The following is a 19,047-nucleotide window of genomic DNA, read 5'->3' on the forward strand; positions in this document are numbered from 1 at the left end:
GTATCTATAGTGCTCACATGTTATGGTAGACATGACCAGGGTTTATCGTGATCTGCAAGATGAGCACCATCTTAGCCGGGAGGGTTTTGTCTATAATCTCATTTGAGCGCATAGCTCCCAAAATGTCACGAATCGGAGGCGCGCGTGGTTGCAACGCTAGTATATGCTGTACGGAAGACGGGTCAGTATCAATGATGCTACGAAACATGCGTAGATCGGTGAGGAATCCCAGTGTAGCTGGCGTAAAAACGCCTACTCAATCATATTTCCATCTGCACGTCATCGCCGTGAGGCAGTCGACATACATCATCGATTGCGACGGTCTAATAGAGCAATGTTAATCAGCTCCTCGCGCGAAGTATCTTTTAGGATAGGTAGTTTTTGCCGATGGTCGCCACAAACATCAATATTATGCTTTGAAATTATTCTGCTGAGCTGTTTGTGATGTTACTGAAGGGTATTTCCACTATCTTCCGCATGAATTTATCTTACTTGCATAGCTGACGGACTTTCTGACTTATTGGCATAGCTACTGACTGACAAAGTGGCGTAAATCCTTTCCGACTGACATTATACTGGGTCCGATATATACGACAAACATACGAAGATATATGGCTGTAGGCAGAGTATCAGATCGTAGTGATGCTTAGACTTGATTCGAATCGTCGCTCATGTACATTATATGAAGTACTTTTCCTGCCTACTTATCAACTCGGCGTGCTATTTGATGTGTCCGTGCATATATCGCAAGGTCGTTAATGAGTGTATTTGCCACGCGCTCGTGATAGTTCAACCTATGCATGGGGTCACTGTTTCTTTATCGGTACTTTTGCATCGTGGTGCTAGCTTTCTGCGCCTACGCTTCTGATGGATCACCCAAGCGCGCCACTAACTGGACGTAGGTCATAACCGCGGTGATACAGGCAAGCTGACCGCGCGTATGTAGGTAGTAGTCGACGCGAAATATGCGCGCGGCGGGTACATCTTATAATCATTCGCGACTCAACCGGACTCTCGCCTCGACTATTATACACAAGAAACTAAAATACAGTACTGCGTACAGGCACATCGACTTGCGACGACACCTGTACGGTCAACACTACCATAGACGTGCTTGTGTCTATGTCGACAGCAACTTATTGGTCGGTGCATAGTGCTCACTCTATACTGAAGCTTACATTTGTGAGCGCACATTAATGAAATATACGCTGTGAGCGTTGGTGGTACAGATAGCATGGTTTTGCGTGTGGCCCACGTGAGCGAGGTGTACGTGCCATCTACGGTGACCGCGTATGCGGATAGGAACCACCAACTTGCAGCGTGCACAGTTGATTCCATGTCTTATTATATTTTGAAGCGCGCTACGCTCTATAGGCGCGTCAACACGCTTGGTAGCGCCACAGTCAGCTTACAGTATGTGCGACCCCAAGCCTTGCACCGTCAGCCAGTATACAAAACTATGCGGGGTAGGGGCTATAAGGATGTATTTTCAAATCACCTGCTCTTCTGCTGCTTCTTTTGCTCAATGTACCTGACATTTCGGGCGGTCAGCTTGCGAGGGCGGCTGTGTCCATTTTTCTTCTTGATGTACCAGTCAGGGCCCATCACTTTCTCGACGGTTGGCAGGCTTTCCTGGCGGCGCACTTTGGCCGAATCAGGTGGTGGGGGCTTTTCCTCCCAGAACTCAACCGCTTTTGGGCCGTTCTCGCAGGCAATACAGCGCCGCACGATGTCCCGCCCGCTGATTGTACGGAGCGCGTAACCCTGCTGCAGCTTCCCACAGCAGATGCAGCGCGCTCGGGGGTCCGTCGTAGACCGCTGCGGGCTCAGCAGAAGCGGGTCAATCTTCACTCGGCCCACCATTTTGCAAACTGTGAGTAAGTTAGCAACATATATTGTTTTAACCAATTACTTGCGTCCAAATATTAGCCAATAGCACGGTAATGTAAGGCTGGTATTTATTACTAAGCAACATATTAAAAAATTTAAATATTAATATTTTGCTTTAATAGTAATACTATCAGATTTTTAAACAAATACATACTTTACATGAAATAAAAGTGACTAAAAGCCTATGTACTGGCGCGCATGCATTCGTCGAGTGCGGTGCACGGGAGCAGATACCGCAGTGACCGTGCAGCCGCGCGCCTTCATTGCACGGTGGCAGTGGTGAGTGTCAGTGAAGTAAAAAAGATATATATCCCTACAAAAGCCGCTGGTCGTGAAGCCTACTTTAATATTAAAAATACTATCGTTTCTACTTTAGAAAGTGTGTGGAAAATAGCATCGCCGAGCTCTTACAAATGCGGCCTGATAAGCTTATATTAGTAATATTAATACTATTAATAATGTCTTTACTTTGAAAAGTGTGTGGAAAATAACATCCCTGAGCTCTTACAAAATACTGGTCTGTGAAGTCTACATTAATAATGATAAATATCTCTATTTGAGAAGTGTGCAGAGCTCTTAGAAAATAAAGTGGTTAGTGTGCCCGATTTGCAGTATCTGCGCAGCTCGCCTGGCCGTTTGCATCCAATCGATGCGTTTCGTGCTCGGCAGATATGTTTACCTTACGTCCAGTCGCGAGGGCGACAGACGGTCTGATCGTGCGACAGATCCAGTCAGTGTCGCAGGTCGGTCGGTTGTGCCCAATCAGGGCGCGAGTTAATTGTGTCACGCTTTTGGATATATTTGTAATTTTAGCATAGTTAGGTCGAGTCAGAAAGGTAGGCGCGGTCGGTAGGATAGGAGGAAACTGTATAAGACAGGCCGAGTGTAGCCATGCGAAAAGGCAGGAAAAAGCAGCAAGACGGGGAATGCGACGGACTGACGGACGGACAGACCGACAGGTTACAAGGTTAGAAGCGGGGAGATGAACAATCATCCGCGCTTGAGGCTGCATGTAACGACGTGTTGGCTACCATGACCACGCCAATGACTTCGTAGTCAGTAGCAGTTCGTCGGTGCTTGGTTTTGGGCACCCCACTTTCATAAAAGCGTCGAGCGCAACAAGCTGCCCCTGACGACCTTCCATCTTCCGTATCATGGCGACCACCAAGAAAACCGTCCTCGTCACGGGAAGCACACGCAGTATTGGTCTCTCACTTGCTAAATACTACACCAAGGCCAATTGGAACGTCATCGGTACCGCCCGACCCAGCAGTAACACCGACCAGGTATGAAACTAACACGCCCCATTCGCGTTTAACATGTTAGAAACTAATTATTTTTACATGCACAGCTCAACGCTCTATCTCCTTTCAAAGTAGTGACACTTGACACCATCGACGAAGCGTCCATCCTTGAGGCGGCTCGCCAAGTGGACGGTGTACCCATTGACCTTCTCATCAACAACGCAGGCATTTGGATCCCGGACACGTTCGAGTCGGCCACCAAGGAGGCATTCATGCGTCAATTCGAAGTGAACGCTGTCGGTCCATTCCTCACGACACGAGCGCTACTACCGAACTTGGAGCTGGCGGCCAAAAAGCACGGCTTTGCCTATGTCGCGCAGGTGACGTCTCTTCTTGGAAGCATCAGCAGCAACACGGCCGAGATGGACAACTTTTTCAGCAAAGCATTCGGATACGCCCCATCCAAGGCTGCTCTCAACATGGCCACTCGCTCCATGTCTGTCAGTCTACGCCACAAAGACATCGGATTTGTGACGCTGAACCCCGGATATGTGGCCACCGACATGAACGAGCACCAGGGCTACCTGACACCTGAGGAGTCGGCCGAGTCCATGGCCAAGATCGTGGAGAAGTTGACACTGGACGACACGGGCAAGTTCTACAATGCCGACAAACAATATCCAGCCGTTGAGCTGCCTTGGTAAGGAAGTTATGATCTGCCAGAAGCTTCATGCCTGGCATTTGCTAGGAACGCTAACGTTCCTCACTGATCCTAAGTAAAAAAAATCCTCTAAATCGCGCTTTATGTATTGCCGTCCGATCTAAAACGATCGCAAGTGAAATGCACGCATTTTTACTGCGCTGCCAGCTTCTAGTTGACGGCTGAGGCGTAGCGTAGCTATTTTCTTCACATTTTTATCGAACACCTTCGTCAGCGTTTCCTACGAGTGCCCTCGACACCTTACCTGGTATATCTATCAGTTCTAACATCAGAGCGTTTGGTAGGCAGAGTATTTTGCTCAGCAAATATTAATATAATTTGCTTAGCAAAACTACTTTGTTTGTACATAATACTATCATTCATTCAATTCGTAAGATCCAGAGATGCATGAGTGTCACCTTTTACACTGCACACACACTTATCTCCGCAACATTGGATTCGAATGACACGTTTAAGTAAACTCCTGCGAAGGCGAGCCAGAGGGAAGCTAACTATTGCCACGGAGGTTCCTACGTTTTTTTTGCGTGTGATTAAGGTTTTGATTGAAGCTGTAGCTGGGGCTAAGCGATGCGGCTTTGTCAGATGACGTCGTTCCTTGATGCATTAGCATCAACAACTGGATCAGTGTCTGTAGATTAGGCGATAAGCTCACTCTAATCATTTCCGTGGTGCGAGTGGTGCTAAGAGCTGTTATTACACAATACATAGAGATGCAATTCTAAAAATTATAGTAACAACACGAATTTAAAATTAAAAAGTGTCCACCGCCACTTGTATCGAAGAAGTTACGGGAGCCATGTTACTGCGCTGAAGAGGTTCTAAGCCACGAAAATGCGAAGCCGAAATCGGCTCCTAACACATTCACAGTTCGTTAGCGCGGCAAGATCTCTTAGCCATCCGAATATGTCAACGTACCGTTGTGTTCTAGCGAGTTTTGAATGGTATAGCATATCCATAAAAACAGATTTGACTGCACCATGCGCCAACTTCGATCGAGTACGAACACAAGCAGGTACAGCATCGAGATATTGAGCATTCGTTGAATCAGGTATCCGATGACCAGCAACGATCCGAGCTCTATGAATCCAAACGTGACGATGTTTCCGAGATTACTGGCTAACCCCGTGTCGTCAAATGACTGAAGCTATGGATAATAGTGGTGGTTCGGTAAATAGAACATCCCAACTGTGTACATCGCTGATACGGAACATACGGTGATGAGCCTATTCTCAGCCAAAAAGATGGGTAAATAAAGACAACGTACTGTAGATAAACGGCACGATGACTTCCGTGTACTCGACCAGGATGACAAACTCTGTTGTAAACAACACTCTCGCACTGTGCTGAAGGAATCTTTGTCGCTCTTTGGCCGTGAAAATGGTGGCCAGAGACTTTTGAGTAGGAATCAACTCGAGTGCTGGATTTCTCGCTAAATTTTTTGTTGCAGCAACTTGGGAATTTGGTGGGTCAGCAGGGAGCACCTGTCGACTTGTCGATGGCTGCCGGTAGCCAGAGAGCCATCTACGAGGGTGGTGCTTGTACTGAGTCGTCGAACGGCCTGTGCCAAATTGTATCGACGATGAGCGAGACGATCTCTAGCTTGGGGGTCTTCATCGGTTATTTGAATAGCAATCTCGATAAAGCTAGCGTTCTTTAATGGATGCCCCGCGGGAATCTTGCGTCTCAGAAGGTATATCGTCTTCATGAAATGCTGGATGTCTGATAACGACACCCATGCGAGAAGTGCATCTAAAGCAACCATCTGGACAACAGTCATAATCGACTGAGAAGCCTGCATTGAGCTCGACACGTATAGTGCGTTGAAAACGTCCACATTGAAAATCATAATCTGCGGCAGTATGTTCAAGGATTACACGGGTCATTAATGCGATCGCCAAGAAGTCCCGACACCAAAACAGATAGTTTGCTCTTGAACCATTTTCAGGTGGAGCCAATGGCGCGCAGTCGATCAAAGTAAGAACCAAAAGACACGGGAAGGGCGATAATACGCTCACGGTAATCGCCCGGGACGTCGATGTGGCTTGACTGTACTGGTAGAAATGACGGACTCGCTCCACGGGAATAGTGGCCTCGCAGTTCCGCTTGAAGGCTGCTGAGATTTTCCGTACCCTCCGCAAGATGACGCGTGTTTCGTGCCTCATCAGTACGAAGCCTTGTTTCGTGCTGCAAGAAGAAAAACATGAATACCAAACTATTATTGGCAGCTGCTAAAAAAACCAGTGTGTTGCTTGGTAGCAACTTATTAATAATCGTCGGCGAGTCAACGACATTTGCAAACTCTGTCACTGGGTATTGAGCTAAATTTCTTTTAAACCGAAAAACCTCAACCAGGGTCTGAGGTTATTCAATGTCAGGGCAAAATAGCTCTGAGTGCAACTAAAGATAAGGCGCTATGCGAGGCTTGGGTGCAAGTGAGCGATGCGAAGCCAGGCATCCGAGTTAATCAAGACGCCGATTTCTACAACGACGTCAAACGCGTCTTTAATACGCTTCTTCGACAGCAGAATGCGTTCGTCGCAGAGAGACCTTTGACTTCACCTATCGCAAGGTTCTCGACGATTACGTTGACTCTTGTTAAGTTCGTCGCGTGCTGTGACAAAGTAACATCGCACAATCGCTCTTCCACTGGTGTTGCACATCGAGCGATTGGGCTATACGAGTCTGACAGAAAGAATGGTTTGTGCCGTGCTGGGCTTTCTTTAAAGAAATCCGACAAATGGAAGGTTTGGCGCTTTGGGGAACCGGACAAGCAGACTACGCCAAAGAAATGGCCACTTGATGTGAGCACGGAGACGCGTCAGGCTGATTCTGAGTCTTTTTCCGACGTTGCATAATACGATGACGACGACGTAAGCGAAGAATGGGGCGAGGCAGACTCCACGAGTGAGAGCTCTAGACAAAAAAAAGGAGAATACAGATGTACGCTAGAGAGATCCAGGCTAGGGAACGCATGGCCAAGAATGCTGAGATCCGTAACAGAATAGCTCAGGAGCCGGCCGAGGTTAACTTCTTCAACATGTAAGCCCAAAGCGAAGAAGACATTTCTTACGCTCAAACGCAGGATTGTTCTCGCACGATGAAAGATCGAATTAAAAGCTACTCAGAGCTACATGTAGCCATGTTTTTCAGTCTCTGTTAGCCAATGTCGGCGTGGCAGCGTCCAAGGCAGCCGCCTCCTGTCTTAAGCAGCTTCTAAAAAAATAAATGTCGGAAGACAAACCAAAATTTTGCTGCAATTATAGCTAGTGTAGTCTTACTGTGTCAAAGGCACCAAAAAAGGGAACAATAGTTTGTTTCTCACCGCTGTTTCCAATTACATCTCCATCTCCAGTAATGAAACCGGTGCAGGCTCACCCTGAGATCATACAGGAATCTCCACCTGCGCACACGGTGTCTGCTTGGACGCCATAACAACACAGTATTCGTTAGGCGTATCTGCGACCAAAGAGGAAGCCAGAAATGAAGTACTTTAAGCTTTGCAAAAATCATTAAATGTGAGCCGAAGATTTCAACAGGATCACACAAAGTCGCTTGATGAAAACACAACCAATTCTGTTCGTGGCGTTATTTTTTCTTTGTTCTTCGCTACACTCGCTTAGAAATTTCTTAAGCGGCTAAGCGACCATACTTAGTCTACGAATGAGATCAGGGAGGAGGATCGCCGTTAGCTCAACGGTGAAGCTCCACGATCGTCAATCGATAGCTACCACGATGCGGGATCACAACTAAACTTACGTCGCTGTGGTCGTATGAAAACCTCGACTTGTGGTTTCTATGAAAGCTCACAATTGAAAGAGCATGAACCACGATCATCAGGCAGACTTCTCCCCCAGAGATATCGCTACATTTGCAGATAGCCGACTAGCTATGCCAGATACAACCAGCACCACATACCTTGACTTTGCAGGAAAAGGCAACTGGGAGCCACGCGTGCTCATCGATAGCGTAGCGCTCCCTAAAGACGGCATCGAGGTCGGTTCTGTGGCAGTAAACTACACCATCCAAGTGCGACTATCTAGCGGCCTCCAATGGGGAATCAAGAAACGATATTCCGAAATTCGAAAGTTCCACAAGAGCATCGGAGCTCGCGTCAAGCATCTGCGTTTCCCCGCAAAGCACTTCGTTCGAAACTACAAGATACATGTACTTCAGCAGAGACAACAAGAGCTGGCAGTTTACTTCTGCGAGCTCCTGGCGATTCGTCCATTTCTCATCCGGGAGCTGTACAATTTTCTAGGAGTGTACGTGAACATCAAGTCCTTCGAGCGGGATGGCCGCAAGAAGAGTATTTTATCTTCCAGTGGTCTTTCTCAGACTACCATTTCGGAAGAGTCTTACGAGGATCAAGAGAACTCTTCAGTCGTCGAAGTGGTCGAGTCCGCACCTGCGCCATTAGGGAACCTGATCGAGTTGTGTTTCCACATGGGCGGCGCTGTTTCAATGAGCGAAAACGTGCTGAAACGGTTGTTTATCACTCGGAATCGACTTGTTCAACTGCGTCATGCAGGTACAATCGCTCCCAACGATGCAAAGGGGGCATTCGGACACTTAACTGCGCGGTTCGACCAGTTTCTAACGCGGAATGCCAATCGTTGGGCCATCGTGGATGCTACCAGCCTTGTCCGCCACTTGTATGGATTCCATTGTGAGCTTGACATCTTGCAACGTCATGTCGGTCTTGTCAAGTGCAAGTGGGAAGTCGCGTGGGTTAATGCAGTACAAGTCATGGACGAGAAATTGGTCGCAACAGGTAGACCCAAGTGCGGATGCGTTTGCGCTAAGCTGCCCCATGAAACTACGTGTGGTCTAGCTACCGAATCAGCTGACAGAGACACCGCAGCAGTGTCCCCTCTTGTACGGGTCGTTGATCCCGATCTACCTCATAAGTGATCATGATCGACGATATAGGATACATGTTTCCATTCATTTCGATTGCATACAGGGCCAAGCTGTTTTTTTTTTAACTTTATCATAACAAAGTACGTTTTTTTAATTACAAATATTGATACCTTTTTTGGACAATGATTCATGTTCCGCTGTCGTTAAGCTGCTTCGCGGACGTGACTGTAAGAGTCTGTATCCCTGAATCACGTCGGCCACTTGACCGACCTGACCTAACGGACTTGCGAGTTAAGTCAAAGCTTGGCAACACTTTTCCGTCCAAAGTTCGGCGCATATTTCCTGGGGAAGTTTTGAACACTGTGTCTTTGTTCCATTTCTCTCTGCCACTGTTGGCTGAACTGGCATTCATGCGAGTTGCCGTGTTCCCAGTTGACTTGATCTTACTCCGCGCCGTGATAAACAGGCAAGCCGTCAGCGTTGATCGATGCCAGATGGCTTGCGCGAACTCCCAATTAAGTCCACTAGCGGTGGACAAGAGATCAAACGGCATTTCGTGCGTGGCGAAGAGCACGTAGCAGCCCACTTCGAACTTCCTCGTTCTCCAGATACTCCTCCACCCGCGTGATATCCCAATGTAATAGAAGCGAAAGACGAAAATGAATGCCAAATTTGCATTTTCCGCAACGTTGGAGATGGCCTGTCCTGTATTTTCTGACATGAAGTCGGAATCGAAGACTACGACACAGGAGAGCAGGATAGACACCAGATCTCCCAAGATCAACACTTCGGCTACATACGTGAGGTACATGACGGAGCGCATTTTGAACTTTTTGTTCAGGTCGTACCCAACAATTGTGATTTGTAAAAGGAAAGTCAGAACACAGCAAGCCTCTGAGATGTCGTTGACTGTCTCCACGAAGCCTTGTTCGGGTCTCGCGAAGGGGATCGTCACGACGGTGCCCAGAGTCCCGACAAACAAAAGTAACATGACGCGTCGCTCTCTGCGTCGTTTCCAGTAGAACATTGCGAGATAAACCAGTAGCGTGTAGTTGAGGAGCAACACTATCGGCAAGAAAGCTTCTTTCGCCAGTTGGTCGATCTGCTCTTGGGTCACGGACGTCCACATTGAGGCGCGTTTTTTTGGTCACGCACTCGCCCACCTCAGTCAACGTGCAGTGTTTGTTGTCGGCCTTGAGCTAATTCCGACAATGGCCATGCATAAGAAAGACAAACAGAGACCACGAAACTAAAAATATTCACCGAGCACAGCAATGGCTTTTATACTAAATAGCCCTGTGCTGTACCAACAGAAAAAATATCATCTTTTGGCAGAGCTAATTCTGCATTTCATATCCAGAGTATTTATGGATACAGAGATGCGATTCTGCCTAAAATTCTGTATCTCTTCGTGCCCGAGTGGTGCAACTTTGCATCATCCGTACTTTTGAGGATATACAGTACGCTTATTAAAAGTGGAAATTCAAATATACAAAACTAATTAATGTAGCTTTATATCCGAGTGACCATCAGAAATTTGACAAACGTCGACATTTTTTTACCTGCGCAACTTTTATATTTCCGTTATGCTAGTTTTGGGGGTTTGAAATTTAATCGTGTGCTTTGAATGATCGAAAGTAGGCGGAGGAAAGGTGATGGACTACCCTTCCTTTCAAAATCCATAATCTTTGTAGTTGCCTGAATCAGGCAACTAGTAATACCAGGCCCTGATGTTAGTCCGCAACTTTATTGAGACCGAATTTACCTTGTAGGTTTTCTGAGAGCAGAACACGAACTAAATCAAAAGAGTTATCTATAAACATCCCATTAACTCGATTTTATCCGATCATACGACATAAATGCTAGCACAGAGTATATTCCTCACGACTGACTGCGGATTTATTGTTTTGAAGCAAATGCAAGTAGGTTGTGCTATTAATACACAGCTTGTAGCACTTGAAGTAAATCCACTCGCATAACCTCGTTACGTGTCGATCGATCCGAATATTCCTTCAAGAACGTTTGTTAAGGTTCAATAAAAGGCAACAAAAGCACTCCTCAGCCGCCACTTGAAAGCTTTTCCGTATGGCCCTTCAAATCTGCAGGAGCAATAGTGGCAAAGTGTTCGTGAGCCATCGCTGCAACTATGTCACATCCCAACCCAAGTTCTCAACATAGATTTCTCGATACTCTCGTTCCAAAACCGCGCGGAGATGCATTTCGTTTTCAATTGGCGACCCTGCGAGAACAGGAGGAGCTGTAATACCCAACAGTCCGCATTGCCAAGCAAAATTTATTACTGGAGTCGGAAACGGGTAGGAGCTCGCGTATGTCGTGCGTCTCGCTCTGGCTTGCGGTTGTAGCGGGTCCTGGTGAAAATTACACTCGACAATTACTGTGCTTTGGCATGTTCGGTCAAAACCGCGTGCTCTCGAACCTTAGCCGCAAGGAACTCATCCCGACTCAGTTCTCCCGATAGCGCTCTCGCTCCGAAATGGCATGGTACAGTAATTCATTGTCAATCGGCTGGCCTGCGAAAATTGGAGCTGCTGTAATACCCGCTAGTGCCCGTAAGACGGTAGAGTTCGTTACAGGAATCAACGACGCGCCGGAGTTCGTATACACCGTGAGTCTTGCTTCGACTGTTGCTCTCGTTTGTAGTCGTCGATTGGCTTTATTTAAATTGGCGATAGGCTGATATCGTGCTCTGGCATGCTCAGTTAACATCGCGTGCTCTCGACACATGGCTGCAATTGTCTCTTGCTGAGTCACTGGAGAAAATTTCTCGTTTTTACGTAAGACGCTAGAGCTGCGCGGAACAGCAATTCATTGGAATGACATCCCTTGAAAGACTAAGGGTGCTGTATAATAATACCCGTTAGCCGTTGTCGAGTATCAGGGTCCGCAACAGCATCCATGGAGCGAAAAGAGCTTTGGTACATCTCAGTCATGGTGTGTGAGAATTTAAATTGATAAAAACTGTCGGAGCCACAAATTTTGTGTGTAGCTATTAATTTTCAGCTTTTGATACAAAATGCTGCAAAAAAAAATTTGGCTCGCGAGATCGTCGATTTTAAGTGTTGAAGAGATAACAAGGTCCTCGAAGAGCTGCATTTTACTTTTTCAAATTGCGTATTTCGTGAAGGCGAGACCAAGGATCCACACTTCGTTTTAAATTACTTAATATTTCGTGGTAATAATGAATCACATTTACGATTAAGGATTTGTCGGTTTGGGCAGTCGTTTCTCAAATATTTGATATCAATGCAGGTGTACTGAGTCTTTCACTGACCCGATTCGGACTTGCAGTAACCTCGACCACGACTGCATTCAAATGACGACATGTCTTCGCCACGCTGCTCGTGGTCACTGCATCCAGACATGAAAGATGCTGAAGAATCGCGTGTGCTCTGATCTGAGCTACATCGCGATGACAGCGCCATTGCCATGGAAATTTCGGGCAATTTCGAGTTGTTGCCCAGAATGAACGAGGCGAAGTCGAAGCAAACGTCGTGCACCAGCACGTTGCAGCCTTGGTTGCCTCGGTTCACCAGTGAAGCTTGAAGCGTCCTGAGTATTCTAATGAGAGACTCTCGACGTGCTTCTGCTGTTCTTGCCGCGTTGGGGGCGAGGAATTTGGGCTTGGGGAAATGGTTCTTGATGACAGAGTGTAGCCACTTGCACTCGGCGGGGCAGACGTGATTCGGCCGCAGTCTGCGCAATAACTGCTTGCGGAGACGACGATAGCCGTCGAATGGGTGACTGACAGTCCACTCGATCTCTGCGTCTTGGCAGCAAGGTGGGGTGTACGTGGCGTGCACCTCGTAGCGCACACTTCGGCCGCTTGGGACGGTCTGCATGGTGAGCTGAAGATGTTCGAACCACGCGGTAGCCTCAGGGAGCTCTATCGACGACGTGCGCTTTCGGTGATAGCTCGAGAAGTTGATGATCGGCATGCTACACGTTGAAGTGACGGCCATGGTTTCTTATTGAATTGATCAGGTCGGCCGCAAAAGCGATTATGCAGAGTCGGGTGGAGGTCGGACGTGCTGGGACATTCATCGATTTTGCCCACTATCTTGGTTTGACATCGAGCTGATTAAAAAATCATCCCCGAAAAAGAAGTGGGTGGTACAGTGTGCCATTTAACCTGCCTGCCAAGTTCCTTAGAGCTTTAAGACACGAGGTGTGATGGGTTTTAGGAGCATTCGATGGGTGCCTAATGATGAGGCCCTGGTTTAAAGAATTACACCTTTTGTAATAAAAATACTTCAGCACGAGCCCATCTTCCCGTTGAAGTGGCTGAGGTTTTCTCAGAAAGTGCTTTGGTCGGACGCTCGGGTCGGTTAGTCAGCAGATAGTGCAAGTTTCAACGGATGTGGCAATTTTTGGGCGAGCAACGGCCCATTTAAAATTTGAGGCAAAGAAGCAAGAAGAGCACGACGCATGAACGTCCTAAATAGTACAGACCATACGCGTGTGAAGAATGATCAAAGAGGAACTACATGTAGCGTTAAAAGTCAGCAATAATCTATTTCGTACGCAGAAGTTCAACGTATGGGCCCGTCCAGCGATCGCCTTTGAATTGCTCAGAAGTCCTTGGAAAGATATAGACAAGCTGATTTCCTGGTTAAGGGCGACGGAACTCCAAAATTTGTGCTGTCTGGTCTTAGGGAACTGTCACAAATACCAAAATGTCAGGAAATGTCTGCAGCAGCGAGTATTGTCACCCCCCCCCCACCACCACACAAACAGGTTGGCCTTTATCGTATTGTCGAAAAATATCGAAAACAACTGAATGAACGTATTGAGATTCGACCTTCTCCTTCTATGCGCTTCAGCAGTAGAATAGTCTGCTCAACCATTTTGCCGTTGGTTCAGCTCAAGGAAACTGCTCGTCACGAATCCGTTGAGCTCCCGACCGACCGACGAGATCTACCACAACCACAGCCACTTCAACCTCTGCGTTCTTTTTCTTGTTCTGACCAATTTGTGTCGTGAATCCATTTAGGTTTTGCTACCAGCACTCCTATATGAAATCGCTGCAAAACATTACTTTAACAGGAATCAAGGAAAGAAACATCATTCCAATCGTTTATCTGAGAGATACAGTAAAACATGGCGCCCTCGACGAAGATGAAGGTGAAGCTCGTGTCTATGGACGGCGAGGCGTTCGAGGTGGACACGTCTGTGGCCGTGATGAGCGAGCTGGTGAAGACGCTGGTGGCGGACGACCAGGAGGAGGGCGGAGAAGTGCAGGAGATCCCTCTTCCTAACGTTAAGAGCCACGTACTGGCAAAGGTTGTCGAGTTCTGCCGACACCACAAGGACGCGCCTATGGCCGAGATCCAGAAACCTCTCAAAAGTAATGTCCTCAGTGAGTCCATCGACGCATGGGACGCTAAGTTCGTGGACTTAGAGGACCAGGAGCTGCTGTTCGAGCTCATCCTGGCCGCCAATTACATGGACATCAAGAGTTTGTTGGACTTGTCGTGCGCCAAAGTTGCCTGCATGATTAAGGGTAAGACGCCCGAAGAGATCCGAGCCACCTTCGGTATCACTGAAGAGTTCACCGAGGAGGAACAACAGAGAATCCTCGAGGAGAACGTGGATCGAGGACGTGTAACGAGTCATATAGGCACAAATCAGGCGGGGAGGGTATTATGAACGGAAAATCAGCGTAAAAGCAAGCCTAGAAGGCAGCAATTTCAAGCTCTGCTCTGGTGCATTGTGCTCGGTCATTTTTACAACTTCGACTGAACTGACTTGACGGTATTTATCGTTGTCGTGCCGTAGCAGCCTTTGGGTTCTTCTGCGTTCTCTTGTGCTGCCTTGTTGTGTAGAGATGCAACGAAGCTTCGTAGACGCCCCTTTCGCTTTGTTGGCGATACTGGCCCAGTATTGCCAATAAAGCGAAAGGGGCGTCTCCCAGTATTACTGGGTGACTGTGTGCTCTCTTTCACTCTTTTTATTACCTCAACATTCAAATGAAATGCACTTGAAGTACCGGTACAGTACTTCATTCGGTCCCAAGATTTCTGGCGAGGAAATTTATTTTCTATTTGTCAGCGCTCAGATCTTAATTCTCTTGTTAAACTCAAGATGACTTGACTACACGCAGGCATTGGCCGAAGGGTCAATCGTAGGCTCCGACGTAGTAGGCGTCGTCGTGGGGGTCGAAGTAGCTGTTGATCCGGCGCTTGCAGCAGAGCTTGAAGAGCCTGGGGCCACGTATGGAAGGAGCGTGATGGGCTCGTCACCCGAGCAGACTGAGAACGTGGAGGTAGCCGTGGCATTGGCACAGTCGATCTGCGTCGTGGGGCCTTGGCTGCCGATATCGTCGGGTGTCTCGTAGCACGTGCGGATGACTGAGAGTTGGTTCTCGCCGTCAACAGCCGAGCAGAAGATCATCACCTTGTGATCATACAGAGCTTCAATCGCAGCCAACGTTGTCTGTGGGGTATCGAGAGCCGCCCAAGCGTTGATCTGCTCCGTCGCCGTACTGATACGATCCGCAGTGCTCAGTGTCGCTTTAAAGTACGTGACAGCTGCCGCCTCAAGATCCGCACCTTGAGCAGCGTAGCAGATTCCGTGCTTCTGGAACTCGTGGTCGTAAATATCACAAAGCGAGTCGTACGTCGACTCGGTGGATGCGTCGATCCACTTGTCGCCCATTTCGGCAAGAAGCGTCGCCTGGTTTTCGGAGAACTTGACGGCGTCGTAAGGGTCGTTCTCCACCGTGTCACTAGGATTGCAACAGCTGACGTAGCCATCGTTGTAGTTGGGCCACAGACCGTGGATCGTCAGCTTACTGACTGCACGCTCGGGGACACAAGCCGTGCCGTTCGGGTACGGGTTCACATTTCGATGCGAGATGGTGCCATCCACACCAACAAGCAGGTCGCGGCAGAATTGCGGGACAAAGAGCTGCTCCAGCACCAGGTAGTCGAAGTCACCAGGCACTTTCTCCTTGGCCAAACACGTGAAGTCTTTAGTCAGACACGTAGCGCTGGGAGCTGAGCAGATGTCCACACACTTGCCGGAAGACATGGAGCCGTCGGTCCAGCCACCGGCGTAGTCAATGGCCGGCGTCTTCGCGGAGAGTGCAGATGATAGAGCGAGTAGCAGAGCGACTGGGTGCATGGCTGAGTGGATACGGCACCAGAAGTGGTGAAGGATTTGCTGTGGACGAATCTGAGCAAATGAGAAAGTGAAGTCGAGGAGGGCGGTCCCGTCGTGCATGTAGGGGCCAACGGTTGTGACGTGCTTTAGAGAGCACGGAGGACGGACATAAGCCCTGCTTTGCAGGCTGCAGAGTCTCTCAGCTTTCACGCTCACGACATGAGCGGAGTTACTGGCCCAAGTGACCTGATCTCATTGAAGATGTAACGGAGACATTGACATGCAAGTATCCAGTTCAAATCCTGTATAAATGAATGGATTTCCAAACCACAGCTACATTTTGGTGCATCTCTTGACTAAAAACGACTTTATAATTTTATTTTAGAGCCAGAATCTGTCGCACTTCATTTGTTGCGCTTCAATCGAGGACAGCAATACCTCCACAACGCTACACTGGCGGCAAGTTGGATGCAACTACATGTACATTAATAGGAAGTCAGGATTATTACATAACCTTAATTTAAAGGAATAAACAACAAAACTCTTCATTCTTCTACGTGTAATGAGTGCAGATTCTCTGCGTTGAAGCTTTCGACACGAAAGTACCGTATTGCTAAAGCGTGCAGATGTTGGCGAGTTAATATATTATGCGTCAATGACGGTCAGTTAAGCTGCCAAGTTCCGGAAGATAGATAATCTCAGCTTGTGTTTGCACGCATACCTTAAGTCGACGGACAAATTATGCCACACTACTGGCGCTATCACCAAATTCGGACATCTCCGACGAGGTTGGAGAGGTGGAGTTGTCTGCAAACTATGTTCGATCCTTTAACACTTTCCATTGCCAATTTCACTGAAAAATGTCATTTAACAAATATGAGGGAGTTTTGCATCAACAAACGAATACGGGATTTCTAACGGCATGGCAAAATTGTCAGGAATATATACCACGTTATCTCCCATACTATTTGCAAAGGCAAGACACGGTTGCCAAATGCCTCTTGGTGATTTTTTTTGTTTCAAGAAACTGCGACCCAAACCTTCAGCATCGCGACCACATTTGATGCTGTTAAGCTTATCGAAAGGTATATGATTCATGTAACATGAATATGCAGCAGTAAACTAGCCACATCCTGAGCACAGGACAACACCAACTTTCTGCATTGCTTGCAACAATTCTTGCGGTCCAGTTGTCAAAATTACCTTTACGACTTCTAACTGATTACTTTCAACCAACTCTTTTTTAAAAAAAATTTGTCGTTTGATGGGTTCTGCACTCGAACCTGCACTTGACGACTCGATTCCACTTCTCCATAGCCAAGCGAGCAAGCTTTAATAAGTCGTTCTATGGAGCAACTTCGCAATCTCGATATAGCCACGGCGAGCTGCTTCTCAAAGTGCTTCGTCTCCACTTCGTAGACAACCCTTCAACAAAGAATGTACTACAAGTACTCCAGCTTGACTGTGAGTTGCTATCGACATCGTCTTACCTCATTAAAGGAAGAAGCTCAGCATTATCATCGTTTACAGCAGCATTTCCGAAGGAAGGAAATGCTTCCTGTCCTTCATACCACTAGAACACTTAGAGCCTACGTTTGATTCTTCTCTTTTATCACTGAATTAGTACATGTACTGATACAGCCACTTCAGAACTCAGAAGGTAGATGCGCGTGGCTAAAAAAGGCTGCAGATGAGCAGCGTTCGTTGCGCAGTTTATTGATAATACTGATTCTGTCTCACGATCGCCTTTAATTTAGGTGCAGGTGCCGTCTTGGTGCTTTTCTGTCGTTACAAAGGCATCGTGCTACATAAGCATCAAATTTCAATTGAACCTAGCCCGCTTGCTTTACACACATATATATACAGCAGTCGTACCACATCTGCGTCTCCAGCCGATAGAGCAAAGCAGATACTGTCGGGGGAATCGGTTGCGAAGTCGTCAACCTGGCCTCTGATTACTGCCGTTTCGAATGCACACGCTTTGACCACCTTCGTATGGCCTTCTGTAGCGGCAGATATCATCGCAGCGGATGTTGTGCACGTTCATTTTGTCAAGTAGCAGCTGCACAAGGCCAACAATACTACGGCGAGCAGCGTTATCAAATATCCGACCGTACCCACTAGGATCGCATTGCCTAAGTAACATGGACACCATTGGAGTTGTCCCAACATACCCAGCCTGGACCAATGCCTGCTCAATGGTATCGGAACTAGAGTCTTCTAGTACAATGTCCAGCATTTCCACTCGATTCAGAGCTACTGCTCTCGCTAAAGCATCTCGAGCCGAGCCAGAATTGCTCTTTTCGAAGAGAACGCGGAGCATTTCAACGTCGTCCTTCTCCACAGCTCGTGCTAAGGCATCGCCCGTGATCACCGTTTCGCATTTCGCAATAAACAGTGTAGCCATCTCAATGTTGCGATTCCGTGCTGCTGTCTCGATTGCAGTGGTGATGCTGTTGCTGAAGGACAAATCTTGGCGCGTCTGGCAGACGTCAAGAAGAAACGCCAGGACTTCTCTTTTAACTTGCCGAGCTGCAAGAGCCACCGCATCATTGCCAAGTGGGAAGGAATAAATGTCTACCCCTTGCTTTACGATCTCAGTACGTTAGTTTCCCACCTCACTAAAGACCCGATCGATGATCATACATGTATAGTCGTCGCTTCTGTCGATTAAACAGTTCCACCACGGATATGCTGGGTTCACATATCCGTGTTTTCCACTACATGTATACCCTCTATCCAACAAATACTGTACCACCTGTGTCGGATTACTTCCTCATACTAAACGGCCGGCGCATTAGCGTCTCTAGAATTCCTACATGCCCATTGGCCGCTGCAGCCTCGAGAGGGATGTCGAAAAATAAATTGGTGCCAATCTATTGGAGGCTTTCAGGAGAGGAAGACCAATTATTTATTTTCGCTCCCGCTGTAGCACCAATAATCTATTGGGTGGTGTTCAATTAGCCATACATTCTGTAGTACTTGTGCCCTCGCTGTGTACCAATATTGCTGCACCAATAATCTATTTTCTGAGTTGGGGAAGTTCATTAATCTATTTTGGTCTTGTCGGCTCTCTAACCCATTATTTATTTTCTGTTTTGATTAGCAATAGATAAAAATGCAATATTCGGCATCCCTCCAGCAGCCCCGCGCTTAGGTCAAGGAAGCGTGCGATGTCCTTGTGACCGCATTCGGCAGTTTTCACGAGTT

At 47.5% G+C, this 19,047-nt stretch overlaps 6 protein-coding genes across 6 annotated transcripts; 2 read left to right on the forward strand and 4 right to left on the reverse strand.

The window, feature by feature from the left end:
• Positions 1–3,002: 3,002 nt before the first annotated feature.
• On the forward strand, positions 3,003–3,838 carry PITG_15212 (uncharacterized protein; the record flags this gene model as incomplete). The annotated part of the gene is made up of 1 exon (XM_002898622.1): positions 3,003–3,838. The coding sequence occupies one exon, from the start codon at positions 3,407–3,409 to the stop codon at positions 3,836–3,838; it is 432 nt and encodes a 143-aa protein (XP_002898668.1).
• A 906-nt stretch (positions 3,839–4,744) lies between these two features.
• Positions 4,745–5,701, reverse strand: PITG_15213 (uncharacterized protein; the record flags this gene model as incomplete). The annotated part of the gene is made up of 5 exons (XM_002898623.1): positions 4,745–4,993; positions 5,034–5,052; positions 5,116–5,272; positions 5,434–5,530; positions 5,588–5,701. 5 exons carry the CDS (start codon positions 5,699–5,701, stop codon positions 4,745–4,747), a joined length of 636 nt encoding a protein of 211 aa, XP_002898669.1.
• A 3,127-nt stretch (positions 5,702–8,828) lies between these two features.
• On the reverse strand, positions 8,829–9,844 carry PITG_15214 (uncharacterized protein; the record flags this gene model as incomplete). The annotated part of the gene is made up of 2 exons (XM_002898624.1): positions 8,829–9,420; positions 9,516–9,844. The coding sequence occupies 2 exons, from the start codon at positions 9,842–9,844 to the stop codon at positions 9,258–9,260; spliced, it is 492 nt and encodes a 163-aa protein (XP_002898670.1).
• Positions 9,845–11,999: 2,155 nt separating this feature from the next.
• On the reverse strand, positions 12,000–12,695 carry PITG_15215 (uncharacterized protein; the record flags this gene model as incomplete). Its single annotated transcript, XM_002898625.1, has 2 exons — positions 12,000–12,039; positions 12,097–12,695. 2 exons carry the CDS (start codon positions 12,693–12,695, stop codon positions 12,000–12,002), a joined length of 639 nt encoding a protein of 212 aa, XP_002898671.1.
• A 1,131-nt stretch (positions 12,696–13,826) lies between these two features.
• PITG_15216 (S-phase kinase-associated protein 1A) lies at positions 13,827–14,441 on the forward strand (the record flags this gene model as incomplete). The annotated part of the gene is made up of 1 exon (XM_002898626.1): positions 13,827–14,441. One exon carries the CDS (start codon positions 13,834–13,836, stop codon positions 14,380–14,382), a length of 549 nt encoding a protein of 182 aa, XP_002898672.1.
• Positions 14,442–14,749: 308 nt separating this feature from the next.
• On the reverse strand, positions 14,750–15,872 carry PITG_15217 (ribonuclease, putative; the record flags this gene model as incomplete). The annotated part of the gene is made up of 1 exon (XM_002898627.1): positions 14,750–15,872. The coding sequence occupies one exon, from the start codon at positions 15,856–15,858 to the stop codon at positions 14,827–14,829; it is 1,032 nt and encodes a 343-aa protein (XP_002898673.1).
• Between the last annotated feature and the right edge of the window lie 3,175 nt (positions 15,873–19,047).

This window comes from Phytophthora infestans, genomic scaffold, assembly GCF_000142945.1.
Source record: "Phytophthora infestans T30-4 supercont1.35 genomic scaffold, whole genome shotgun sequence".
Classification (NCBI taxonomy): Eukaryota; Oomycota; class Peronosporomycetes; order Peronosporales; family Peronosporaceae; genus Phytophthora; species Phytophthora infestans.